This window comes from Cydia amplana, chromosome 13 (assembly GCF_948474715.1).
Source record: "Cydia amplana chromosome 13, ilCydAmpl1.1, whole genome shotgun sequence".
Lineage (NCBI taxonomy): Eukaryota > Metazoa > Arthropoda > Insecta > Lepidoptera > Tortricidae > Cydia > Cydia amplana.
The window spans coordinates 5,371,896-5,399,531 of NC_086081.1; the positions used below are offsets into that span (position 1 = coordinate 5,371,896).

The 27,636-nt window shown below is 37.9% G+C and overlaps 3 protein-coding genes across 3 annotated transcripts; 1 reads left to right on the forward strand and 2 right to left on the reverse strand.

Annotated features, from left to right (window-relative positions):
• Nucleotides 1-993: 993 nt before the first annotated feature.
• LOC134653419 (zinc finger protein 26-like) lies at nt 994-4,319 on the reverse strand. Its single transcript, XM_063508781.1, has 4 exons — nt 4,113-4,319; nt 3,182-3,563; nt 2,293-2,810; nt 994-1,244 (listed from the first exon to the last, which is right to left on the reverse strand). Exons 1-4 carry the CDS (start codon nt 4,225-4,227, stop codon nt 1,009-1,011), a joined length of 1,251 nt encoding a protein of 416 aa, XP_063364851.1. The 5' UTR covers nt 4,228-4,319; the 3' UTR covers nt 994-1,008.
• A 782-nt stretch (nt 4,320-5,101) lies between these two features.
• On the forward strand, nt 5,102-9,790 carry LOC134653429 (V-type proton ATPase subunit D). Its single transcript, XM_063508792.1, has 6 exons — nt 5,102-5,262; nt 5,383-5,500; nt 5,704-5,851; nt 6,656-6,871; nt 7,726-7,856; nt 9,649-9,790. Exons 1-6 carry the CDS (start codon nt 5,222-5,224, stop codon nt 9,742-9,744), a joined length of 750 nt encoding a protein of 249 aa, XP_063364862.1. The 5' UTR covers nt 5,102-5,221; the 3' UTR covers nt 9,745-9,790.
• Nucleotides 9,791-18,154: 8,364 nt separating this feature from the next.
• On the reverse strand, nt 18,155-20,604 carry LOC134653632 (uncharacterized). The gene is made up of 2 exons (XM_063509028.1): nt 20,257-20,604; nt 18,155-18,571 (listed from the first exon to the last, which is right to left on the reverse strand). The coding sequence occupies exons 1-2, from the start codon at nt 20,602-20,604 to the stop codon at nt 18,155-18,157; spliced, it is 765 nt and encodes a 254-aa protein (XP_063365098.1).
• Between the last annotated feature and the right edge of the window lie 7,032 nt (nt 20,605-27,636).

A 27,636-nucleotide genomic window follows, 5' to 3' on the forward strand; every position in this document is an offset into this window, starting at 1 on the left:
GTGTAAAAAAAAATACAAAAAGTTATGTCCCAGCATACTATGACTGGGGATTGAACCGGGAACCTTCCATTTGTAAGCAAAAAAGCAACTGTTTACAAAACGCACCATGATAGTTCTTAGCTAAGCTGACGAAATTCGGGTACTTATTCAACAAAATCGGGTAGGTCAACAAAATTGCACTAAACATGACGGCACTTCAAATTCACGCCGTGGTCAGCCCGGCAACGTCAGAAATGGTATGGCAACGTCGCAAATGTATCCGTACACGACATTTGTGACGCACACATACGTAAAATTTATGAAAAGTTAACTATGATTTTTGCATGATTTCTGTATGAAACATTGTTTTCTTATTCATTTAGCGAAAATGAATATTCGAAAGAAGATAAATGCGGAAATATTTATGTAGTAATAGTGTGTAGTTACTTAATGAAAGTCGATTGAATTTTGTATGAAAATCGAACCACCTTAAGCAACAAAACTTTTCATAAAATATACAAATAGGTATGGGTAGCAAAGACAATTTGAAATAGAGATGGATTTTTCGCCATCTTTCGACAGAAGTTGAAAACTTTTAGAACGCCATTTAACTTTGGTGATCAAAGTCAAATGGCGCGTCAAAAAGTTTGATCCTTATTCTTTCACTGATATGTGTTAATTTGTTAAATATCAAAAATTAACGCCATCTACTCGACAGTAGGCCAAAGGTAATGGCGCCATCGCTCGAAAAGATTGCATTGCCAAGGATTTTTTGAAAACCATGCATAATCATCAATAACCCGCAGAATAGCTTCACGAACCCGCAAGGGCGTAGCCAGCCAGTGAACTAGGGGGTGGTGAGTTGATAGGCCTGGGGGGGGGGGCAGAGGCCACAAAAGGACATGCATTGTATGTAAAATTTGAGCCCCAGGGGTGGGGGGGGGGGGGGGCAACTGCTCCCCCTGCCTGTACCTGTCTACGCCCATGCGAACCCAGAGAGAGAAAGGGTTCTCAATAACCTACAAATTATCATACCTTCAGCCTCCTTATATAGTTAGGTCTAAGCTTGCTAAGCTCCTCAGGGTTCAACTCCGACACCTTATGAATGCGGAGATGGCTCTTCATATTACAGCGCTGCGCGTATCCGCGCCCGCATATGGGACACTTGTATGGGGTCTCTCCGGTATGTAAACGCATGTGTTCTTTTAGGTAGTCGTGGTGGGTGAAGCTTGTGTTGCAGATGTCGCAGACTGCTGGACGCTCGCCTGTAAATAATAATAAATAAATAAATTCATTTATTACAGGACCATCAGGGATCATTTTTGTTAGTACTTACGACTATGCCTTATAAAATATTGTTAGTATTATGCTCTATAAACTATAAACTGTAAAGGTTGAACTGAATTGAAACTCTTGAGAGTTCGAAACATGCAAATAGAATAGAATAGAATATAATTTATTCGTAAGCACAAACGAACGAGAAAATCACTAACATAGTATAAAACAAAGTCGCTTCCCGCTGTCTGTCTCTATGCTTAGATCTTTAAAACTACGCAACGGATTTTGATGCGGGTTTTTTTTTAAATAGATAGTGATTCAAGAGGAAGGTTTATGTATAATTTGTTAACCCTTGCGAAGCCGGGGCGGGTCGCTAGTACATAATATAAAAGAAAATACAAAATAAGATTTTTGTAAAACTTGTTCAATAGGGAATATTACGCGAAACTCATGAGTAGGGGGCGCCACTCCCACAACAAGTCACAATCTAAGGGTCTACCGCAAACGAAGAGTCGAAATTTTGTTACCTTACCTCTTTATTCACTCTTGCATATTCGAGCGATAATGAGGCAAGTAGCTGAGATTCGATTTCGCGTTTCTCAGTAGGCCCTTTGTAAACAAACCGCCTTGATGTATCAAATTCATATTTGATAGTCTGTGAAAACTTGTCAAAAAACAGTTTAAGGTACAGTATGTACATAGACTAGGAATCCTCTAGACTGAGTTTAGAGCAATTATTTCATGAAACCGATGCTGCCAAAAATACGGGGGTGCGGGGGGACGAGGTGAGCGAATCCCGTGCCGCGATTGGTCCGTTCAAAGACACGGACGTCACACAAAGACTGACTCGAAAATGGAGTAAAGTAAAACTACCGTATATTTGTGGCAGAGGGGGTAGCGCTACTATGCTCAGTCTGGACTCTGGAGGATGTCTTTGTGGGTATACTTAAGTCGCAAGTGCTGTACTCTGGCGGGAAAACATTGCAGTAATACTCCCTATTGTCCATCTGATATAATTTGCAAAATATATATTACCTGTATGAACTGATCTCTCATGCACCAGCACTGACTTCGGACACTTGTAGGTCTTCCCGCAGTGCTTGCATGCCCAAGTCCTCGGTGGTCCCGTCTTCTTCACATGCACCGATTTGTAGTGACTCGTCAGCTCCCCTTTAAAAGCAAATCCTGTACCACAGATTTGACAGAAAAAGTCTTTCTTCTCAGTATGCTTTCTCTTAATATGCCTGTTAAGGTAATATGTGCTTACACATGTGCGGTTACAAGTTGGACATTGTACAGGTACTTCTACATGTTTTTTCTGTCTGTGGTATGACAGTTTGTCTGATGTTGGAAATGTGTCACCACAAATATCACACAGCTTGGGTGGTTTTGGTTCGTCGGGTTTGGCAGGATCTGAATCTTTATCATTTTGTTTATTTTTATTTATTCTCCGTTCTTCAATCTCTTTCTGTCTTCTCATTAGCTTTAGTTTTCTCTGTTTCAGTGTCATTTGCTTGTATTCTTTCAATGATAGTCTTGTTTCTGTTTTGGTGCTGTAATACAATTTGTTGATTAATGAATTTGGTAAACAGCAATATTTAATAGTTCGCTATTCCATAACACTGTCCAATTGTTTTAACACTTTCAGTGTCAAGAACCCGCTAGTCGGCTTGGCACTGAAATTGTTAAACAGCAAAGCAATAGGATTTGCTACATTAAGCACTGTAAAAGTTTTGTATATGTACCAGTGGCGGCGCGTCCATAAAAGCCGATCCCCACCAGCTTGCCTGTTTTAAGACGTTTGAGCAGAGTTGTGAAGGAAATATGTAAGCCAAATTAGCCTCGGCTTGCCCATGGATATGTTTGACGCGCCGCCACTGATATGTACTATGTAGTAATAGGATTATTTATGAATTAGACGTACCTTTTTGTCTTCTTTTTTGTTGTAGTATTTACTGTAAGATCCACACACTCATTTTCTGGGTTAGAATCTTCTTCTTTCTTTATAACTCTCTTAATGGACAAATGTTTTAACTTGTCAATTTTCAACTTCAGAGGTTCCCCTAAAACGTCAGTAGTATCTTGGGGTTCCGTTTTAATTGCACATACTTCTATTTCAATATCTGGTCGGTCATTGCTAATGTCATGGTAGGTATTGTTGTCCTCAAAGGTCTCATGTTTTATTGGGATCAGCCCACTTTCTAGAACCTTGTGTGACTCCTTGTATTTTTTGATGAAAGCACAGACAGACTCCAAAGTGCTGTAACATACTATGCATATATTGCGAGGATATCCTTCAAGTTCCTCTACCTGAAAGTTATTAAAAAAAGAAATATTATTGCATTGTCTCAGTGGCAAAAACAAAATCTTATCCTCTATGATCAAACAAAAATTGTATAAATTTAACCCTTTGAATGCCACGTCTTTCGCGCCCGGCACATCATAATGAACCTTATCCAAATGCATGAAGGTTGATAATAATATAGGGCTGTAGTCACACGCATCAGCTGACGTCTTTGGAGGTCAAAGAGTTAATTGAAGTTAATTGGTACTGTAATTGGGATATTTGGGATATTGAGCGGGGAGGGGGATATTCATAAGAATGCCTATTAAATTAGCACCATAAGAAATAGTACATTTCTTCCAACAAGAATCTTATAAGACCTATGTTTTGCAAGGTAACCCACTTTTCTTTAATCCATTAAATGCCTCGTGTGCGGCGCGTCATCGTGAACCTTGTCGCAATGCAGGAAGGTTGATATTGAGGTGTAGCGACGCGCGGAAGTTGACGTTTGTGGCGGTTAAAGTGTTAAATTGAGAAAGATCAGAGACCTTGTAAGTACTGTAAGTAATACTCGCCTTTTCCCTAACACATGAAGCGAGTTTAGTATATACACTGTTTTCATCTTTGCTATCAAATATCGATATATTGGCTCCTTCTTTTAAACAAACACGGCAGAGATTCTCCATGTTAAAATATGGAATTCAATTTGACTCAACTCAGAATTTGTTTGTTGTTCATTATTTCCGCTTTATGGTTGCTGTCTGTAACAAAATAATACGTTAGCTGATATGACCGGATAAAGACAATCAATCTTTAATCGATAATGATTTATTGCAGAATTTGCAGACAAATTTACAGTAGAAAAAACCTACCTGCTTGACAATACGTGTTAATTCTTGAAGCGTGTGTGTGTCCCTATTTTAACGCAGTTTTTCGATACAGTATAAATTATAATAATTGAATTGAATGAAAAGTCAAGTTGGCAGATCGGTTGTTGACGGCTGATCTGATTACTTCATTCCAAACAAAAAGCAGAATAATTATTTTTATCTACTTGGTTTGGCTGAGGGGCTGAGGTTTGGTTTTGACTTTTAGTTGATTGAACAAATTTTGACGTTTTGAAAAATAAAAGTCCAAACTTCCAAAGCCCTAAATATCAATCTTCATAAACGTCTTATGTAGATTCTTTATAAACTTCAGTAATGTTTTTAGCATGATATAAGTATTTTGTCTCTTTCAAAAGTATAAAAAAATTCAGAATAATATGAGGTCGGTTTTTATCAGGAACATTGATAAAAGCAAAATATTTAAATAAATTGAGATGGTTCACATTATATTTAGCCACCTTCATAAACGCATGACGTCTAGTCTATGACTGACTTTTTTTGTAAAATTTGAAAGCCCAAATCGTATGCCATACAGCCACACAATACAAGAATCTTACAAACCCGTACGAAATAAAATATCTTACCTATATTAGACTTTTTTTAACTTCAGATACAATTAATTCCGACACAATAGCTTTAATTAATCATTTATAAAATATATTTTCTGATTAACTCAAATTGTGACGAGATCACAAGACCAAGCATAGACAACACTTTTATCAACCAACTTGTCTTCTGTCATCAGGTGATTGGGAGTGAGGAATTCAGAAAAGGGATAAATTCGTAAATCAATATGTCTGGGAAAGACAAACTACAAATTTTCCCTTCTCGGGGGTAAGTATTTTGTGCTAAATTAAGTTTTTCAGGACATAAAACAGCCACGTAGAAACTAGACCAATACAGGGTGGTTCCATAATTTCTGTATAATATAATCAATGTATCTTGGATTTTCAGAGCTCAGATGTTAATAAAGGCCCGTCTTGCCGGAGCAGTTAAGGGCCATGGTCTCCTCAAGAAAAAGGCTGATGCCTTGCAAGTGAGGTTCCGTATGATCTTGGGAAAAATCATTGAGGTAAGTCTTTTTTTATCAACATAACTCTTGTTCTCAGTTTTCTGCGTAAAACCCTATGTCTCTGTATATTGAAACTTGATTTATGATTATAAATTTGCTTTAAATAGCGTGAATTCCTTAAAAAATAAAGACTGAAAGCAATTTATTGGGGGCCTTGAATTATATTTCATATTGCTTAGTGTGTTTTAACCTTTTTTTATTAGACAAAGACCCTTATGGGTGAAGTGATGAAGGAAGCAGCATTCTCCCTGGCCGAGGCAAAGTTCACGACGGGAGACTTCAACCAAGTGGTGCTGCAGAATGTGACCAAGGCACAGATCAAGATCCGTTCCAAGAAAGACAATGTAGCTGGTATGTTTTCTTAAAACTCAATTTTCCTGATATTGAACCACAAATTTAATAAAAAGACATCTGCCAATTAGCAGTATCTCAAATAAAATTAGACCTATACCTTAAGTCAGCAGTCGGCAACCTGTGGCCCGTGAACCTGTCACTTGCGGCCCGCGAGCCTCCCTGGCTATTTTGTATGTAATATTGACAAACAACAATGTCTGATAAAGTCGTAAATATTAACAAAGTATGGCCCGCGTCAACTTCGTTAACTAATATGTGGCCCTTGGCTGCTAAAAGGTTGCCGACCGCTGCCTTAATTTGTTGTTTATTTTAAAAATTCGGTCATAATAGCCGTGCTTAAAAATAACTGCTATCTAGGTTTTTATAATAATTATCTGGTGCTTTATTTCATGCATGGTGTTAAATAATTTATTTGCTTATTTGCTGTAGCTATTAAGGGTTTTACGGGATACTAGTTGTTAATACAATGGGCCATGAAAAAAATTCACTAGGGTCAGCGCATCCGAGCCCATAAAACATAGGGTCATTGTGCTAGTTTCCGTCCATGCTCTAGTTTTCGTCCACATGACAGATTAGCAAATAACATATTTGATATTTAATTTACTACTTGCCAAATACATTTTTTATGTAGATAGATATATTGTCTCGACATTAAGGATTGTATTAAGTCCAAATTTGTGCAGCAATGTAGATTTATATTCAATTTCGTCAAGTGGACGAAAACTAGAGCTGGACGAAAACTAACGCACCTACCCTATAATTTTCTGATCATACTCACCAAATTATGCATTCTTTTCTCAGGTGTCACACTGCCAATTTTCGAGTCATACCAAGACGGTTCAGACACGTACGAGCTGGCGGGTCTCGCGCGCGGCGGCCAACAGCTCTCCAAGCTGAAGAAGAACTTCCAGAGTGCTGTCAAGCTGCTGGTCGAGCTGGCGTCCCTCCAGACCTCGTTTGTGACTTTAGACGAGGTCATCAAGATCACTAACAGGCGTGTCAACGCTATTGAGCATGGTAAGTTCAACCCAAACCAAGTTCTCAAACATTTTTGGTGACATACCCCTTTTGGAAACCTGTTAGATGCAGAAAAAAGCGGCCAAGTGCGAGTCGGACTCGCCCATGAAGGGTTCCGTATTTAGGCGATTTATGACGTATAAAAAAAAACTACTTCCTAGATCTCGTTCAAACCAATTTTCGGTGGAAGTTTACATGGTAATGTACATCATATATTTTTTTTAGTTTTATCATTCTGTTATTTTAGAAGTTACAGGGGGGGGGGGACACATTTTACCACTTTGGAAGTGTCTCTCGCGCAAACTATTCAGTTTAGAAAAAAATGATATTAGAAACCTCAATATCATTTTTGAAGACCTATCCATAGATACCCCACACGTATAGGTTTGATGAAAAAAAAAATTTTGAGTTTCAGTTCTAAGTATAGGGAACCCCAAAAATTTATTGTTTTTTTTCTATTTTTGTGTGAAAATCTTAATGCGGTTCACAGAATACATCTACTTACCAAGTTTCAACAGTATAGTTCTTATAGTTCCGGAGAAAAGTGACTGTGACATACACGGACAGACGGACAGACAGACAGACAGACATGACGAATCTATAAGGGTTCCGTTTTTTGCCATTTGGCTACGGAACCCTAAAAAGGGGTCTCTCTTTGGAAATATTTGACAGAGCCCCATATAAAAAGTTTTCATTTGTCTCTGTGGACCAGATATACCTATAGAAGAGCTGGTTTTCTTTCTTATTATTACAAGTATTCTCGCGGAGCCCCAACAGAGGCTTTGCGAAGCCCTAGGGCTTACATTTTATATTTCATTTTATATCTCAATCAAATATCTGTATTAAAATTTCAGTGATCATCCCGCGCCTGGAGCGAACTCTGGCGTACATCATCTCGGAACTGGACGAGCTGGAGCGTGAGGAGTTCTACCGGCTCAAGAAGATCCAAGACAAGAAGAAAATCATCAAGGACAAAGCGGAAGCGGTCTGTATTACTGATTTTATTTTATTACTGCGATATAATGAAATTAAATTCTCCTTTTCCAACATAGAAAATGCCTTATTTTCTTATGATATTTTATATTTATACGTGGTTCATACTGAAAGTTTCTGGATTCTGATATATGAGAAAACTTACTTTTTCTAAGTGGCCAGTCCAGGAATTTTCAGTATGACCTAAGTATATATTTTCTTAATAATACATACTTACACCAAGTTATTGTATAGCATTAAGTTAAATTCTCATTTTAAGTGGAATATCTGGGTGACCGAGCTTCGCTCGGAAAACATATAAAAACTCGAAAATGCGCGTTTTCTTAGAGATAAGACCTAGCTAGATCGATTTTTCGCCCCCAAAAACCCCCATATAGTAAATTTCATCGAAATTGTTAGAGCCGTTTCCGAGATCCCCGAAATATATATATATATATAAATAAATTAATATATAAATAAACAAGAATTGCTCGTTTAAAGGTATTTTATTTTTATTTATTTTTTTATTTTATTTATTTGGGGCATCAACAGCAATACAAAAAGTACATGATACATAGCACAATGAACAGAAAACAAAGCCAGTAACAGATGTCCACAATAGGAAATAAATAAATTGAAAATTGAATACAGCTAACATGCAATAACAAGTGGCAATAATATAAACATCTTTAGGAAAAATGAAGGGAGAGAAAAAAAATATACAAAGTAGGTGTGGGCTTGCGTAACGTGTGTGTGTGTGTGTGTGTGTGTGTGTGTGTGTGTGTTTACTTTGTGTGATTGTGTTTGTGTATGTGTGTATGTGTCTGTGATAGTGTGTATGATGTGAGACGAATGAGGTGTATGTTTTACTTACCTAGTTATATTTATTCAAGTTGTCGCTCATTTTGATTTCAGTAACAGTGATCGAACACGATTTTTTAAGGTTGATTTTGTGCAGTCGAACAAGTCGATGCTACTAAATTGTTTATTATATAGTTTAAGGATACGATTGATGGACGAATTTTGAGCATAATTGGTATGAGTTCTGGGTAGACTAAACAGGCAACGCTCTGCATTCCGCGTTCTGATTGACGGCACTGATAATTTGATCTCCGATAGCAAAGGAGAACTGTCAATGCGCCCCGAGAGTATATCGTACAATACAGAAATGTCTAATGATATCTATTAGATAGATAATGTATATTCTTATGAGAATAAATATCTTATATGGTATAACCATACTTTCGAGAACTTAACAACTCTTTGGAAACCTTGTGCAATTTGCAGATTTGTCAAAATCGTATGATCATCTTCAATCCAAGTTAACTATATTAAAATTGTTAGCGATTGTCAATATGTCTGGGTGCATTCCACTATTTCCATTAGAGCGCAATTCTATCCAATACTTCTGAAAATGTTTGGAAACCGATTTTCTGTATGATTTTTTCTGGTTTTCAACTAAAATTCACTTCCTATAGTTCGTTTTTTTTTAGCATTAGAAATAAGGTAAACAATCTTAATGTGTCTTTTAATTGAAAAACACATTTTAAAAATAAGTTACGGCAAATATGTAACAATTATGAATCTAACACGATCATTTATATTCTTCTGCTTTCATAAGTAATAGTTTTTGATTTTAAAAAAGCGTTTTTCAATTAAAAGACATGTCAAGATCGCTTACCTTCTTGCAAGTTCTTTCTAATGCTAAAAAAAACGAACTATAGTATTCTCTGAAAATCAAAGGAGTCCACTACTATGTATGTGAAACTCTGAACGTACAATAAAGTTGAACTTGGTGTTTTCAGAAAAAGAAGGAGCTTCTAGCGGCGGGCTTAGGTCTAGACCTCGGCGACGGTGGCGCCAACCTGCTCGACGAGGGTGATGAAGACATCGTGTTCTAAATCTAAACAACCCGCCAGTTATAACCGGTTACACCACATGCAGCGGCCATTTTGTCGGGGACTACTTGCGCGATCCCACTAACTCGGGGTTACGCGGTTAAACCATTAACCCAGTGTCAAATTGTGTTGGTGACCATGGTAACTCCAGGTTTAATCGGTTAACCCAGGTTAGTGAAATGGTGCAAGTGGGCCTTACTGGCGTTTTGTGAGGCCTCAGCGTAATTTTAAAGCTTTCTAGATTCCATCTAAGCTAACTTGAATAGAAAAAAGTGAGGGTGTGTCATATTTTCACTGATATTTGACATTTATTATGACATTTCCACAGTTTGTAATTGCAAATGCCACGCAGAGTTAACTTGGTGGGACTACAGAAAGTTTGCCTCAAAAACTGGTATCTTTATTACTCTACTGAGACCTGCCTGACAATGCTCTGGTCACACTCAATCCCTATAGCTTCAATGAAATTGTCTCTGTAATGTGGTAAAATCCGTTATAGGCTGGTTATATCATCATTGCTGAAATATCTAAACAGCTATATTTACTGTTAATATCCAGCCTATTATGGTTATAACAGTTAAAAGCACTGTTGGTCCTATAATGGCTTCGCCGGCCTGCCGGGTTGATAGTATTGTATGTCTAGTGACAAATTGTTAGTAGTTGCAGTCAAGTGTCCGAAAACTAACATTACGGGAGCTTCCAGTATTACCTTACATTATGGAGACGAAAAATGCCCTTTACTTATACTTATAAGAGTTATAGTCTTATAACATAACCTCACTTTCCCAGACACCTCCAAATTTCAGTTTCGACACTTGACTGCTTTCAAATGTTTATAAATTGATATTACAACCTATATGGTGTTGTCTGTAAATAATGTACTGTTGTCCTCTTCCACAAATCAACCCTATGACCTTCTAATACGGTCCATTGTTCAGTGGCAATCTGATTGGTACGCAAATTGATTGTAAGCATTCCACGCATTGTTTCAACTTAAGCTTTTAGAATGCTGTTTAAAATATAAAGCATAAGTACACCCATTTTATTATTTATAGTTTTTTTGATTTGTTGTTTAATGGTCGTTTAAGTGTAAGCAATCATGTAAATACAAGTTTGTGATGCGAAATATTAAATATTATTATTGATCGAAGTATTGTTTATTCTTTTTTAGGGTTCCGTACCCAAAGGGTAAAAACGGGACCCTATTACTAAGACTCCGCTGTCCGTTCGTCCGTCCGTCCGTCCGTCCGTCTGCCACCAGGCTATATCTCACGAACCGTGATAGCTAGACAGTTGAAATTTTCACAGATGATGTATTTCTGTTGCCGCTATAACAACAAATACTAAAAACAGAATAAAATAAAGATTTAAGTGGGGCTCCCATACAACAAACGTGATTTTTGACCGAAGTTAAGCAACGTCGGGCGGGGTCAGTACTTGGATGGGTGACCGTTTTTTTGCTTGTTTTGCTCTATTTTTTGTTGATGGTGCGGAACCCTCCGTGCGCGATTCCGACTCGCACTTGGCCGGTTTTTTTTTCAGAATACCTCTGGGCTTGAAATAACAGTAAAGGGGTCCACAGATTACCAATTCGCCGGATCAGCCTGTCAGTTGTTCGGAACTGTCGCGTTTTTATCACCTGTCATGTCATATGCGTCACTTTAGAACTTACATATATACCTACTTGTTAGAACGTGACAGGTATGGTGATAAAGACCCTTGGAGGATATAATCAAACGGAGACGCCATGTCTGTAATTTTCTGTACAAAACAGTCTGCCGATTTTTGCGGGGGAGGGGAACGTCAAATGTATGCGTAACGTAAAAATAGACATGTCAGATAAACGTCAGTCCATACATTGTGTATGACCGTTGGCCGCCTATTTTCGACAGAGGGGAAAGCCTTTTAATGGCTACTCCGTTTAGTTGTATCCTCCAAGTAAAGACCCGGTCTAAGATCGCTTTTGAGTATCTGTCTATACTCCTTGGTCATTTATTTGTTTTTGATTCAGCGACAAAAAAATTATCGAGGGTAGAGGTTCCTAATATACTACCTTTACCTACTCTTTGGTGAGTCTCCTAAAAAATAATTGTTAACTGTCATGTCATGTCAGTGAGAAAAAATTCTTGGATTTCTCTATCGCGTTCAGTTTCAGTATAAAGTTTTCATTTTGTGTTCGTTGTAGGCATGGGCTTAGTGAATGATCGTATGGATTGTGGACATTTTCGGACTACATATTTGTTTAAACATGACAATGATAAGTTTCATTGGAGAAACCGAGGATGGTGTGAAGAAAAGGAAATGTCCGATTCAGAGCAACTACCAGTAAACTGAGACAGAGGTACTCCATGCTTTTAGAAAGGTAAATTAGCTAGTACAGTAGGGCCTTGATAATCCGTACATCTTAGGCTAATCCGATGCTAATGGCGAGTGACCCCTTTTTCTGAACTGACGATGAGATCATAGCCCAACATTCGCAAGAGACTGACGAATCTGGATGTGACGAGTCTTTTATTGACGATTCTTCGGCTCTTAATGTCAAAAAATTACCTACTCGTAAGCTATATCGGCAATATCGGCATTGACCACTTGTTTGGACTGGGCTGACGAATGATGCTACGTAATTTGAGGGACAAAGCCTTTGCTCTGTCAATAAATAGTTCGCGATAATTTTGTGTTAAGGGTATACTATGTTGATTATGTTCTTTGTTTTTGTTACTTAAGTCTCAATAAATATGTTTTTTTTTTAGAATATACCACTATTTTCTTTATAACATACTTAATCCGAACGCTTCGCCAGTCCGTACAGGGGGTATTTTTTTGAAGTTCGGATTATCGAGGCCCTACTAGGGTTGCCAGATGGTCGGGATTTGGCGGGATTCTCCCGATTTTTAGCAGGTGTTCCCGATTCCCGACAAAGTGTAAACTGTCCCGAAAAACAGCTTCACGTTATAAAACAATAATTTCAAGTTCCGAACTGTCGTCGAGCGAGCGAGCTGACGTAGTGCCAATAATGTAAAATATCGTTGTTTTTAATACAATTACTTTAATTTGAATGTATTTTTTTAGAGATGCCCCGAATAGTGAATTTGGCCGAATACCGAATATTCGGCCCCTCCCTCGGCCGAATACCGAATATTCGGCATGACATGCGAACATTTTGAGTCACAATTATTATGCAAACTGTTCGCCATCAAAGCACTACGTTTGCTAAGATATATTTTTATGTTGAACAGAATTAATGAATGTATATTAGTCAATCAAATCAGACCCATGATAAAAATAAAATATTTTGTAATCAATAAATGCTCAAAAACGTGCCTTCGTATTTAACTACTTTCCAAGAATACATTTTAAATATTAAATATACCTAGTTTTTGGTTATTTTTTGTAATTTTTCTTTTTAGGTAGATGCAACAGATATTCGGTATTCCGCCGAATAGTAGGCAACATTCGGCCGAATACCGAATATTGGGCAAAGTGTCCGAATAGGCCGAATACCGAATAGTTGCCGAATCATGGCATCGTGGCAATCGTGGCATCTCTAATTTTTTTTTCCGACTTAAGTCCCAAAATCCCGAAAAAATCATATTGTTTCCCGATAATAGCGCCTTTCGATCTGGCAACCCTAGGCCCTACTGTATATGATTTAATCCACAAGCATATGATTTCATTACGTAATAGAGTAAGAACGCTAAGCACGAAAAATTTCGTACGTTGAGCCGCTTGTTCCCACCTCTATCGCACCTGCATAATTTTAATGCTGTCCCGCCCCCGCCGATGGCACAGAACACTGGCCGATGGTCAATGCCACTGTGCGAGCGACTTTTTTTTATTAGCTATGTACGCATCTACACTAGACTAAATCAAATTCAATATGTACCGTCACGCTCCGTGATTGTTACGTAATTTATGGTTCTAGCTAAATTGGACATTCCATAGCGTAAGTATGAAACAACCATTTTAACTAGGACTCAATGGCGTAACAAACTCGTGTTGTGACTGTACAGTCAGCATTGTCAGCAATACCAGCATGCCAGTCGAGCCTAAACTAGGTAGGTACCTATACTAAGGCGTCGTGAATTCAGGTCCTTTTCCGAACGCAGCTCGCTGAGCACTGAGGGGACGGCCGTGGAGACCCGTGATCGCGGGTACCTATTAGACGTGTGCGCCGATTAAAAAATGATCGGCGGCGGCGTTTGCCAAGAAATCGGCGGCGGCGGCGTGTTTTCGGCGTGAAATCGGCGTGACCTTGACTTTCAGGTTTCTTAAGAAAAATCATTAATTTGTTGTTTTTCTTGAAAATTTGATCAATCCAGGTTGCTGGTCAGTGAACTGCATATAGTTTTGAATAGGCTGTGAGTAAAATAGGGTTTATAAATAAATATAGGATGGGTAGGTATAATAACTTGATTTCCCTAGTAACTGGCTGGCAATAAGGGGTTACCTGGTCCCATTGACCTTCGATCGGTAACCCTCCATTTTCTCATGATTTCCATGGTTTTTCGTATTATTTAAAAAAAATGTCGTACTTTAACAAAACAGAAATTCCCTTGAAATTTGGCATAGTGACACATGACATAGTGGACTGCTATGGCTTCCTTTTAATCGTTTTTTTGTCATACAAGCATTAGGCTCACTGAGATGTATCTTCTTTCTCGTTTTTTTATTGCTGAGGATCGCGACCACATGTATTTGTTTCCATTTCGTGCGGTCATAAGCCGTGTGACTTCACGGTGCAGACTGTCGCAGGCACGATTGCCATTCATTCGAAATTCATGTTTTTTCTCCACATCATGCGTTGTATAATATGTCCGAAGAATATAAGGGCTTACCAGCTCACCCATTGCATGTTGTAAAGAGCTGAGTGGGGATATTGAGCTCTCTGAGAATGGAGGGGTTTGTTTTTCTAGTTGTCCTGGTATACGTAGCAGTCTTCGTTAACACCACATCTAAAAAGCGCCAACCTTTGCTACTTCACACTTTTTGAGGCTCCATGTTTCGGCACCTTACTGGAATATTGAAAAGACGGTAGCTCGTACCAAGCGCACTTTAGTTGCACGTCAAATACCTCTGTTCTTTCAGATCTTATCGAGGTTAGCCATGTCAGCTCTGCGGTGTATATCGGCAGTGCAACTACTGGTCCTGGTTATCAACCAAAGATATACAAACTAGCTCGCTTTTTCGTAATCGCCGAGTGCGTCGGAAATTACTACAAAAATGTTTGGTTAATTGAAAGCAACGAGTGATAAGAAAATGTTGCTTGATCCATTTACAGCTTGCAGATTTCCGCGGGGCAAACATTTGCGCTGTTCGCCAGAGAGACAGTGAATCTACAGTGTTGTCACTCTGTCTCTCTCTTTCAATTTCTCGAAATTTTTGGCACTCGACTTTTTTAGGAAACTCAGGGTCTTGAGAGTTTTCGCACATCAATGTTCTCAGATTTTTGCTGGACTCCACTACATGAGCCCTGTGTTTTCGTTGTCTAGTTAATTGTAAGTCTTTTCATGACGGAGCATTCTGCCTTCGTATGTGAGACAATGTGAATTTACAATTAACAGGATAAATCCTACTTCATATTATCGTTTCCCCATCTTTCTTGACGGTGAATACTTAGGATTACTCAGTTACTTTATTAATTGGTGTGTCAAATAGTTTGTGCAACTGGCTATTTTGTTTCATTTAATTAATAATTGATGTATATTTGAGAACTGTAAAATATATAATATATAAAAATCCATATTGTAATTCAAATACCAACTTGGAATAGCTAATTAACAACACTCAAGGCCACGCCGATTTCACGCCGATCATTTATCGGCGGCGCCGGCGTGGCAAAAAAACCCGGCGGCGGCGGCGCGCCGGCGCGGCGCACACGTCTAGTACCTATCATGCTTTCGTGCATATAGCAAAAATAGGTGTTAGAAATTTTTAATAGCGGGTCTTAGATTTCCATACATATTATTTGACCGTAGTTCTGTAGAAAGCGACCAACTTTTTATTTTTGTCAAAGTGACTTACACCCTAACTCTGTGGTTTTGGTCTTTGGTTTGCAGAAATGCATTGATAAAAAAAATTAGTTGGTCGTTTTCTGCATAACTACGGTCATTTAAGCTTCGATTAGCGTTTCCACCAACGATTGTCTTCTTGGCTAGGCCCAGAGGGCCTACCACTAACCACGTTCGACGTGTTACCTCCCTGTCACACTTACGTACGAATTTGCGTTAACGTTACGAATGCGACAGAGAGGCAACACGTCGAACGTGGTTCGCGGTAGGCACTCAGTAGGCCCCCAGGGCTTCTTTACCCCGTAAGCCCGTAACGCACACTTTCAAAATCCTCGAAGCTCGTGCACGGAATTAATTCAAAAGAATTTGAGCGTGCGGTCTGTAACAACCTGTGTAAACAGTAGGTAGGTATAATTTTCTTGTTTACTTAAGATATTAAATTAACTTTTAAAAGAAAATCAAAAATGTTTTAAAAATTTGCATTAGAACTCATTCCTTATTAAGTAAACACCTTCATTCTTTACAGTGCGAACCGATCTTCAGTTTAATTCCAACTGTGATCACTTTAGACGTTTACAGAGAACAACACTCTGCCCCACCCACCGCCCTACAGGCATAGAATACATGATAATACTTTAGATATGCCACTTTTATATAAAAACTTATTGTTACAACGAGCATTACCTACTAAAAAAATATATTATTAAAGGAACAATTGTAATATCACCACTTTGGGTAAGCCGGTAAGGCTTGAACTTGGAACATGCATCTGATGCATCGCTCCGATCGCTTTCCGAAGCGTGCGAGTTCCATTCCTTCCTTTTTTGTTTAGATACGCGCCTTATTGAGGCGCACAGGATTACTATTTGTTGTTAAAAACGTATTTGTTTTATTATTACTACATAGTATAAAACAAAGTCGCTTCCCGCTGTCTGTCTCTCTGTATGTATGCTTTGATCTTTAAAACTACGCAACGGATTTTGATGCGGTTTTTTTTAAAATAGATACCTAGAGTGATTCAAGAGGAAGGTTTATGTATTTGTTAACCCGTGCGAAGCCGTTGCGGGTCGCTAGTTTCTATAAAAAACCGGCCAAGTGCGAGTCGGACTCGCGCACGGAGGGTTCCGCATCATCAACAAAAAATAAAGCAAAACAAGCAAAAAAACGGTCACTCATCCAAGTACTGACCCCGCCCGACGTTGCTTAACTTCGGTCAAAAATCACGTTTGTTGTATGGGAGCCCCACTTAAATCTTTATTTTATTCTGTTTTTAGTATTTGTTCTTATAGCGGCAACAGAAATACATCATCTGTGAAAATTTCAACGGTCTAGATATCACGGTTCGTGAGATACAGCCACAGCCTGGTGACAGACGGACGGACGGACAGCGGAGTCTTAGTAATAGGGTCCCGTTTTTACCCTTTGGGTACGGAACTCTAAAAAATTACCTATCTCCTATCATATTACGTATACCTAATCTGTGTCAAAGGGGGAAGTGGGGGAGCTTCGTACCGACTTTATGCTGCGAATCCCTCTGTTTTCATAAAAGATCGTAAACGCAGACGTATTCAAACGTCAAAAAGATGTTATTAGACTGAAGACAGACTTATACAGACGCAAAAATCAGATGATTTGAATCTATATCCTCGCAAATAATATTATGGTTTAGCGTCACTTTGTAAATAGAGTTCATTCTGTTCAACTACCGGTTTAAATAAAATATGCGTGTATGTTAAGGCACGTGTGTAAGGTCTGAATCCTGTCTCATATATTAACCTATTTATTTTATGGGCGCACCTCGTAGGTATCGTTTATATATATCGTTATAGGTAAATAATGTCTAGGTCGGATTATACGTAGTAAACTTGTAATCTTTTTTCATTTTGAAAGTGTCGTGCAGGTCTTTATATCTGAAGCTTCATGATAGCTTTGAAATACCTACTAAGCACAGGAATAAATATGATGGTTTTGTATATCATTAGAACGTTTCCTTGGCTTTTTTTGGATGGTTGTACCTGATTAATTTTACATCGATGATCTTGGTACAATAAAGTCCTCAGCGAAAGATTCAGAAACGGGATATTTACGTGATTGTGTCACTAGGCTTGCAGGTTGTTTTTCCTTCCAAACTTCGGCATGCTTATAATAATACACTGCAGGCCCTTCCATATTATCGTAACACAAAATATTTTATTAAGTAGAAGAGTCAGGAAAATGTACCTGTAACATTCCATGCTGTCTATAAACAGCTAAAGAAGGTGAAACCTTTGTACATTCTATTGCACCCTTTTGTTGGTTACATTTTTAAATTTTACGTGGTTACATTTTTCATTGGTTCATTCTTTGATCAAATTCTCATTATCGGTGGGGCGGTCATTAAAATTCCATGCTTTTAGACATGTGTTTTATTCAATATCATTCACATCTGAATCATGTTCCTGTTCAGTTTTAATACTCTTGCTATTATTACTAGCAGAATTTGTACGATATTTTCCCATGCGTGCGTTGAACAATATATCGTTTATATAACGTTTGGCTATTAGGACTGAATGCAGATCTTTAGTTTCTCTTAGTTCCGAAGCAACATATTGCCCGTAAATTTCAAATTCGTCTTCACCAAATTTTGAAGTTGGCCGATATTGCTTAGCAAAACCATATCTCATTGGGTCATCCGATTTATCGTCACAAGAATTGGTTCTTTTCCTCGAGTTGGTTGACAAGTTTGCTGTTGTGTTCGTAGATTCGTAAAGCATTGGGATGGGGGCGGCTAACTGGAAATTTTCGACGTGGTAAGGCTCGGAGAGTTCATCGTTATGGCTGTTCTGAAACACGACATAAAAATGCTTAGTATTGGTATTATATTTAACTGTTATACTTAGTCAAAGGCTGAAAATAATGATTTTCTCATAATTTTTTCAACAATTACTAACAACAGTACCGACTTGGTACAAAAATGAGCCTCCGAACTTATAAAAATGGTTCACTCAACGTCTTGTGTCGTGTCAATTGTGAAAAAAAAATGCATTATAAGAGGCTTTGATTACTATATAGTAGGTACCTATATCAGTAGGTACAGACGATTAACACATTCGCTGCGTTACGGGAAGCATTTGGCCGTATTAGACTTTCCGCCGGTGCGGCAGCTATCTGCGCTTGTCTTACCCCCGGTGCGGCGGTGGTTAAAATTCCCGTAAAATGCCTATATCTTTTGGAATTTTATACAGATCCGCGGGCGACGGCAGCTGTATAGACACAAGAATATAGTCTATTGATCAGAATGACTTTTAGTCCAAATCGATAACATTCCAGGTCTGTAGGGACCTTTAAAGTCAGAACATGGTACGGGAAAATGTAGGTCGTGCCGGACATTTGGCTTTCTCAATACGGGAAGTATATGACTCGTAACGCACTGGCAGTAAGTTTGGGTTTCGCGCTGCCGTACCGAATGTGTTAACTCACGACATCAGAGGAAACACTGATTAATCAGTGAAGTCGAAAGAGGAAAGTTATGAAATAATGCTGTTGAAAATAGGAAAGAGCTCTCAAAGCGTTAGTGAGCGGGCTGGCGGCGTTCTCCTATTGCATCTGCATCGTGATTAGGGTTGCCAGATCGAAAGGCGCTATTATCGGGAAAAAAATATACATTTTTCGGGATTTTGGGACTTAAGTCGGGAAAAAAGAAGCATTCAAATTAAAGTAATTGTATTAAAAACAACGATATTTTACATTATTGGCACTACGTTAGCTCCTCTGCCCAATTTCGCCATGCCGCGCTGACGGGCTCGACGCGGGTCGGTCGCTCGCCCGACGACAGTTAGGAACTTGAAATTATTGTTTTATAACGTGAAGCTGTTTTTCGGGACAACTTTCACTTTGTCGGGAATCGGGAACACATGCTAAAAATCGGGAGAATCCCGCCAAATCTCGACCATCTGGCAACCCTAATCGTGATACGACGCGATGTTATTCCTAATTTATATTCAGGAGAAACCAGTTTATTCGCACTTCTTATCCCGCAAAGTTGTTTCGGATTTGAAGATCCTCTTGTAAAAGACAGTTTTGTACATACAGTCTCCCGCGCTATGCAAGTGATTGGAACATAGAGCTAGAAAATGCTGCAACACCTTCGACGCGATGCCCTTTTAGTTTTGTGTTGTGGAAATAAATTGGCGACTAAAAGTCGGTTGAAGTTTAAAGTAATTTTCATCGTTTTTGGGCTTTTTGGTTCCATGTATACCGGAGACCTTATTACTTTTACTGAAGTAACACCTCGGTAAATAACATCCTACATGCGACCGGCATCAACACGCGAACGGCAAACTAAGCAATACTTATGTCGACCAGTGTTTGTGTTATACTAAAGAGATTTTGGCTTTGAAGTAGTCGGGTAGAGCTCCACAGACCTTGTAACAATCGGCATGCGTTTTTCGACACACGACGACTACAATGTATCGAAAATCGCATTTTATTGTTGCAAGGTGAGTGAAGTCCTTAGGTAAGGACTTACTCGCATCTCAGAGCTATCAAATCCGGCAATCTCTGTTTCTCCTTTCAATAAAAACTTCATCGGCTCGTAGGCAAACCACGGAGAGTATCTCAAGTCATTCCCGTTTTTTCTCATCTGAGCTATTTTCTTCTTCTCTCTAGCGAACTGCGAACGCAACGTATGTATTTTGGATTCAACTTCCCTTCTCGGAATATTCACGGTATTTGCGATGGCGTCCCACGCGTCGTTTTTCTTCGTTCTGTTTTTGAAATCGGGGTTCGAAGGGTCCCAGAGGAGGTCGTGGTTCTTGTAGGCTTGGACGAGTTGTAGCACGAGTGCGTTGGTGTAGGTTACCGCCAATACCGCCATGTTGTGACTGTTGTGAGGTGTGTGCGCTTGTTGGGGAGTGGCGCGGGACTGACGCGTGTCTGGCGCGCAACGTCGCGTGCGAGCTGGCAACATGCCTCACGGAAAATGCTGCGATGTTTCAAGCGATGTTGAAGGACAATTTCAATTCAACTGGAGCGGCATTCCGATTTAAAATGTCAATATTGTTTTGATATTGATATGATAGAACTGTGTGCATCGAGCTCGCATCAATAAACGCGAGCGAGATGATACCAGATAAGTATCTAGAATACTTACCTATATGATACTAATTTAACTCACTCGTTCTTTGCCTCTTTCGCAGCTTTCACTTGCACGCACTCTAACCTAACTCTTGAAAATCTAACTTGGACTACCTACCTACTCAAACACTTTATACCAGAATTAGACGAATTACAGCTAGGTATTGCTTTTTCGGAATGATTATTTCGTGTGAAAAATTGAGATCCTAGTTTCAGAAAAATGTATTTAGCACAACTTCCAAAGGTTCCATTATCGTCGTATCTATTGGCAACTCGTTAGCGAGCGGCCCGGGCCGCGGTTGACTTGCTCCAACAGAGAACTAAGAGGATGATTGATGCACGCTGTAATTATATAAATACCCGCGCTTTCGCTTAATTTCCCCTTGGACTTTTATGGTTCTGTAGCGTCACAGAATAAATAATAGTACTAGGTACAGAAGACGTCACTCTCTAACAAAACGCGTCTGTTACCATCGGCACAGATATGGCCGCTAGGTGGTGACAGCGCCACGCGCGGCTTATGGCTTTCCCCAAAATTGGGGCGGAACGGATGTACTTTTAGCTAAGTACCTGTAGCAAAGCGACGAAATCGCGGAGTGAGACACGCCTGGTGCTAGGTATGTAATTGCAGTTTTTATGGATATACTTAAATAAATACAAAAAATCTATAAAAGATAGGGTTATAAGAGCTCTTTCACGTAAAGAGGGAATGACGTTTGTTTTCCCTTCAAATCCCATGGTGCGGGTATCGGTGGATAGGTCTTTTTGAAATCTAGCTGTAACTTTTTTCGGCCGAGATGAAAGTTTAAAGACTCGTTATAGGTACGTGTGACAATTAAAATGAAAGTCGCTAAGGTTTTCGTTATTGTTAGGTACTGTAACTAATTGTAAGTTCGAAATGGTACAGAAATCAAATTCCTTGGCTTTACATACCTTACTACATTGTACCAACATCTAACCCATTTATATATTCATGATAGGAACGTGAAAAGATGCCCGCCGACCTCAAAATGTAATTACAGTAACGTGTGAGATTTTCAACATGATTTCACCTTTCCACGCTTATTTACAAATGCATTAAACAACTTAAATTTCATGTCTCTAGCGATTTTCTTCTAGGGCCTATTTGGAAAACTCGTTTGACGCATTAAATAGAATCTCTGCCATAATTTGGAAACTTTTATGTCTTAATCTCCTGATTTTGGATCAAATATTAATGAAGCGAGGTCGAGTTGGGAGCTACGGACTAAATTCCACAAACAGGTAGGATGCTCGTAAATATCCTTTTACGTTCATTGCAAAAATAATCTCAATGCGTTGAAAATAGAGTTCACATTTTAACTTAGTAAAGGTTAGAGATAGGAGGTTTTGACAGCGTTTCGATTTTAGAGTGCCAACAGACGAGTTGTAAGACTGGTCGGAAGAATCGGTCGATTTCATGGCGATGGGTCGTTTGATATTCCTACTCGTGTTTGTGATATTTTTCGTAAAACTGTAGGTGGCTATGATGTCTGTAGGTATTATGGGATATTAGCCTTAAAGTTACAAAATAAAGTGTATTTGACTATGCTATGTTTGTACCTCTATCCTCTATATTATATTCTAGGTACCTACTCGTATGAATAGGTAGGTATACTCAGAGTACCTACCAATAAATAATAAACGTCCAACGAACTTGGGTAGGTACCTACAGAAAAATCAAATTATTTTGACATTAATGACATTCTACTCTTGTGTTATGGATTGTAAAAATCCATTGATTGGAGACCATTGAAAAATATTTAACTGAAATTAGTTTATATCTAAAAACACTAATGGTAAAGATTTTTTACCCCATTTTTTAAAGTCGGTGTTTTAAATATAAACTTTTTGAGTTACCTAATCGTTAGCATCAGTGAGTAAAAGTAGAGACGAAAACCACGTATACGTTTAGCCTATTTTTTTACTCTAATGAGCTGTAGTAGGTATGTAGCTTTTGTACTTTTAAAAGAAATTAAGCGTTCCTGGCAATAAATTTAAACTGAAATTAACTATTAAGGGAACATCTTATTTAGGTACCTGCAAACTTGTTTTTTTTTTAAAGTTTAAATCGAGACCATCAGGATATGATTTATTTTATATAAGTACCTATCCTATTATGTACATAATAATCGCAGTAGGCACTACTGCGATATCTACCGGTCATTTTCTTTATAAGAATATATTAAAAATTAAAATCAGGCAGAATTTTATGCTCTAACAGTGTACCTAAATAAAAATTCACCACTAAATGAATCACCAATAAAATAAGTAGCTATGGTATTAAAGCATTTATAACGTAATGTAGGTCAGAAAGAACATTTACCATCTTTTTGTATTTTTGTACAAGTTAATGCATTAACATTGTTTAGTTCCGCTACTCCCCCACAGATGGCGCTAGCAGTACTGCTGCAACACGTTATCGCCCGGCCATTAGCAAAGTCGTAAAACGACCAATCAAGTCGCTGTTTTCCTCCGGTTTATATTGTCGTCGAATAATAAAAATATGATAATTAAATTCCATGGTTGGGTGAAGTTTATACTTTGAACAATATCGTAATTAAAAACCGGCCAAGTGCGAGTCGAGTCGGACTCGCGCACGGAGGATTCCGCACCATCAATAAAAAATAGAGCAAAACAAGAAAGCAAAAAACGGTCACCCATCCAAGTACTGACTACTGACCCCGCCCGACGTTGCTTAACTTCGGTCAAAAATCACGTATGTTGTATGGGAGCCCCACTTAAATCTTTATTTTATTCTGTTTTTAGTATTTGTTGTTATAGCGGCAACAGAAATACATCATCTGTGAAAATTTCAACTGTCTACTTAGCTATCACGGTTCGTGAGATACAGCCTGGTGACAGACGGACGGACGGACGGACAGCGGAGTCTTAGTAATAGGGTCCCGTTTTTACCCTTTGGGTACGGAACCCTAAAAATTGACAAGACACTGTCGTGTTAAACTCAATTGAACATTTCTAAATGTAAAAAAAAATCTAAATTTAATCACCAATTTGCATTCCATAGATAGGTACCTACTAACTTCGATAATTGGCATTTTTGTTTCCGCACCTCCTGATTTGATCGGGGAATCAAATTGGCGTTTGCGTCCGCACGGCCTGATTCGATCGGACAATTTCATCAGATTGGCGAAAAATTGTCTCGTCTGGACTCCACTTACAGCATTAGACACAAACACAAATTGTTTATCTATTGAGACCTCCGCCGGTCATGCCCTAGCAACAGTACCTATTCAAATGTAAAACAAAATTAACGTATCTTGTCATCTCGCCTTATACGGTCCAGATCCAGCAACTATATTTAAAAAATAACACTACATCTCGACACTCGTTGCATTGGAAAATTAACCTTGGCTCGACGTAACAAGGTAGAATTTCTTTTGAAAGCGTCCATCCCTGTCCCTTTTAACTCAGGTAATAATAAAATAAGAGATTACATCTTCGCGTAAGCAACAATAGGGCTCCTGGTTATTGGACGGGGACAGTCGTGTCAAAGGAAAATGCGGTTTATTTTTAGACGGGCAAAGTATCTTTTATGTCAGTAGTGGGTGGTCGTATATAAGAGAGTTAAATTGCTGTGATAGGTAATCACTTGTTTAAGGATCGTTTAGTGCGAGTGCCATTGAGCACTTGATTATGAATGGTAAGAGCTACTACTTAAGTAACTATCACTTCATTTTGCTGTTTGGATTACTTTTCTTAATTATTTAAAGTGGTTCCAAAAACAACATTGGTATTGATACTTAGTTACGCTTCGAACTTGTGGGCCATAGTTGTAGTACTGGACTATATTTGGGTGGTTTCACAGTCAGTACCTATTACAATCAAAAATATATGAACAAGACTTTTTCAAGTATTTCAACACTTGTTCAACAAGTGTTGAAATACTTGAAGTACCTACTCTCTTTATATGATAACCAACGAACCTTCCTTTTGGCTGACATCTTTATACAAAATATCAATCACACGCCAAAATCATATTATATTAGTATATTACTTACATATATATAAGTAAAAAGCTAGCAATGAGAACCTTATTGGAACCAAGCGTTTTCGGCGTCCACGGGACTATTTTGAATGCAGACTCTAGCTATTTAGATTTTTTTTACATTTAGAAATGTTCAATTGAGTTTAACACGACAGTGTCTTGTCAATTTTTAGGGTTCCGTACCCAAAGGGTAAAAACGGGACCCTATTACTAAGGCTCCGCTGTCCGTCCGTCTGTCACCAGGCTGTATCTCACGAACCGTGATAGCTAGACAGTTGAAATTTTCACAGATGATGTATTTCTGTTGCCGATAGAACAACAAATACTAAAAACAGAATAAAATAAAGATTTAAGTGGGGCTCCCATACAACAAACGTGATTTTTGACCGAAGTTAAGCAACGTCGGGCGGGGTCAGTACTTGGATGGGTGACCGTTTTTTTTGCTTGTTTTTTTTTGCTTGTTTTGCTCTATTTTTTGTTGATGGTGCGGAACCCTCCGTGCGCGAGTCCGACTCGCACTTGGCCGGTTTTTGTTATAACATTTGTTAGACATTTTATTATGCAATTAGCAGCCCGTACGTCTTACCTACAAATAGGTAACAAAATGACATAATGATGATAAATTACGGAATAAAATACTTGAATCTCTGTTGCAATAGGAGTTTCCCAACGCAGTGCCGTTAGAGTAAAACACAATGCGACATTACCAATAGGTTTTGTTGATATGCAGGTTCAATTAGTGATCTTTTATTGATTTGCGTCATGCGTGTAATGGTGCTCTCACACTGGCTGTTTTAATGTGACAGGTATAGTTCGTTTTTTTAGCATTAGAAAGAACTTGAAAGAAGGTAAGCGATTTTGAGATGTTTTTTAATTGAAAAACACTTTTTAAAAATCAATAACTATTACTAATTAAAGCAGAAGACTATAAAAGATCGTATTAGATTCATAATTGTTACATATTTACCGTAACTTATTTTTAAAATGTGTTTTTCAATTAAAAGACACATCAAGATTGTTTACCAAATTTCTAATGCTAAAAAAAACGAAGTATAGGTACCTATAACATCATAGTAAACTGAAATACCTAAATGTCATATAGTACTAAGAAAAAGTGACCAAGGTCTCTAGTGCCCAAGGCGGGCTGGAGGCCTTGGTCACTTTTTCTTAGTATTATGACATTTATTTCAGATTATAATTTATATACCTACAGTATCATTCAATGGAACTTGCTAACTAAGTATGTAAACAAACCTCCATATTGTAAGTGATATAATAAGGGTTCTTAAAATTCAAGGGTCGAAGTTACAAAACGAGACGTAGTCGAGTTTTGTAAAAAAAGACCCGAGAATTTTAAGAACCAATTATGAGCTGTTGCATACATTACTTTTTCTATGACAGCTGCAGCAAAAAAAAAAAAAAAAAAAAAAAAAAAAAAAAAAAAAAAAAAAAAAAAAAAAAAAAAAAAAAAAAAAAAAAAGAGTTATTATTAAAAAAAAGAGTTATTATTAAAAAAAAGAGTTATTATTAAAAAAAAAAGAGTTATTATAAAAAAAAAGAGTTATTATTTAAAAAAAATTGAGTTATTATTTAAAAAAAAAAAGAGTTATTATTGTAAATGAAAACATACCTCTTTCAATCAAGATGATCGGAACTTGTATCTTTAAAAAAAAATAAAGCAGTTGTATTATACTCATAAGATGACTGCTAGCAGTCATCTTATGAGCCTATAGACAAAGCATTCAAATGACATTGCTTTAGATATCACTGTCAGTCATTTAATTGACACATTTAAGTGCTGGAGTAGAAAATAGTAGTTTATGCAACAGTGATATAATAAGGGTTCTTAAAATTCAAGGGTCGAAGTTACAAAACGAGACGTAGTCGAGTTTTGTAAAAAAAGACCCGAGAAATTTAAGAACCAATTATGAGCTGTTGCATACATTACTTTTTCTATGACAGCTGCAGCAAAAAAAAAAAAAAAAAAAAAAAAAAAAAAAAAGTTATTATAAAAAAAAGAGTTATTATTAAAAAAAAGAGTTATTATTTAAAAAAAAAAGAGTTATTATTGTAAATGAAAACATACCTCTTTCAATCAAGATGATCGGAACTTGTATCTTTAAAAAAAATAAAGCAGTTGTATTATACTCATAAGATGACTGCTAGCAGTCATCTTATGAGCCTATAGACAAAGCATTCAAATGACATTGCTTTAGATATCACTGTCAGTCATTTAATTGACACATTTAAGTGCTGGAGTAGAAAAAATACATTTCGGCTTTGTTCAATGGCTAGGGACACCCTGTATAAGTTTAATTTCACCAAAGTCTAGAGCGTAGTAAAGGTCACTCAATTTCTGGTTCACCGGTTTTGATTGATCAGAGTTAAAGAGGTCAAAACGTTGAGGTGACCTACCTTTATCCGACTCGGGTCAACTTACTCATTATGTATTCAAATAAATTATTCGTTAATGGGGTCAAGATGAGTAAGTACCCTACTTAGAATATTTTACATATATTTTTTGTTTGTGTCGCACATCTGCGTGCAAATTCGTTAGGTTAGGTCTTTGTACTCTTATACTTCGTTTATCATAAGGTATAGGCGGCCATATTCGAACTTTAAGATACGTCAAATACTAGAGATTGAAACGATATGGAATGGATATGTCAGTGTCAAACAAGTGTCAAAAGTGACGTTTCTTCAAACAAACGCGTCCCTTTTGACACTTGTTTGACACTGACATAT

Excerpts from the sequence above, each read along its gene's own strand:
- LOC134653419 (XM_063508781.1), bottom strand. The coding sequence starts at position 4,227 with ATGGAGAATCTCTGCCGTGTTTGTTTAAAAGAAGGAGCCAATATATCG. Across the intron at positions 3,564-4,112 it reads ATGTGTTAGGGAAAAGGCGA|AGGAACTTGAAGGATATCCT; the intron begins GTATTACTTACA and ends ACTTTCAGGTAG. Across the intron at positions 1,245-2,292 it reads TGAGAGATCAGTTCATACAG|GCGAGCGTCCAGCAGTCTGC; the intron begins GTAATATATATT and ends TATTATTTACAG.
- LOC134653429 (XM_063508792.1), top strand. The coding sequence starts at position 5,222 with ATGTCTGGGAAAGACAAACTACAAATTTTCCCTTCTCGGGG. Across the intron at positions 5,852-6,655 it reads CAAGAAAGACAATGTAGCTG|GTGTCACACTGCCAATTTTC; the intron begins GTATGTTTTCTT and ends TTCTTTTCTCAG. Across the intron at positions 7,857-9,648 it reads TCAAGGACAAAGCGGAAGCG|AAAAAGAAGGAGCTTCTAGC; the intron begins GTCTGTATTACT and ends TGGTGTTTTCAG.
- LOC134653632 (XM_063509028.1), bottom strand. The coding sequence starts at position 20,604 with ATGGCGGTATTGGCGGTAACCTACACCAACGCACTCGTGCTACAACTC. Across the intron at positions 18,572-20,256 it reads TTGATAGCTCTGAGATGCGA|AACAGCCATAACGATGAACT; the intron begins GTAAGTCCTTAC and ends GTCGTGTTTCAG.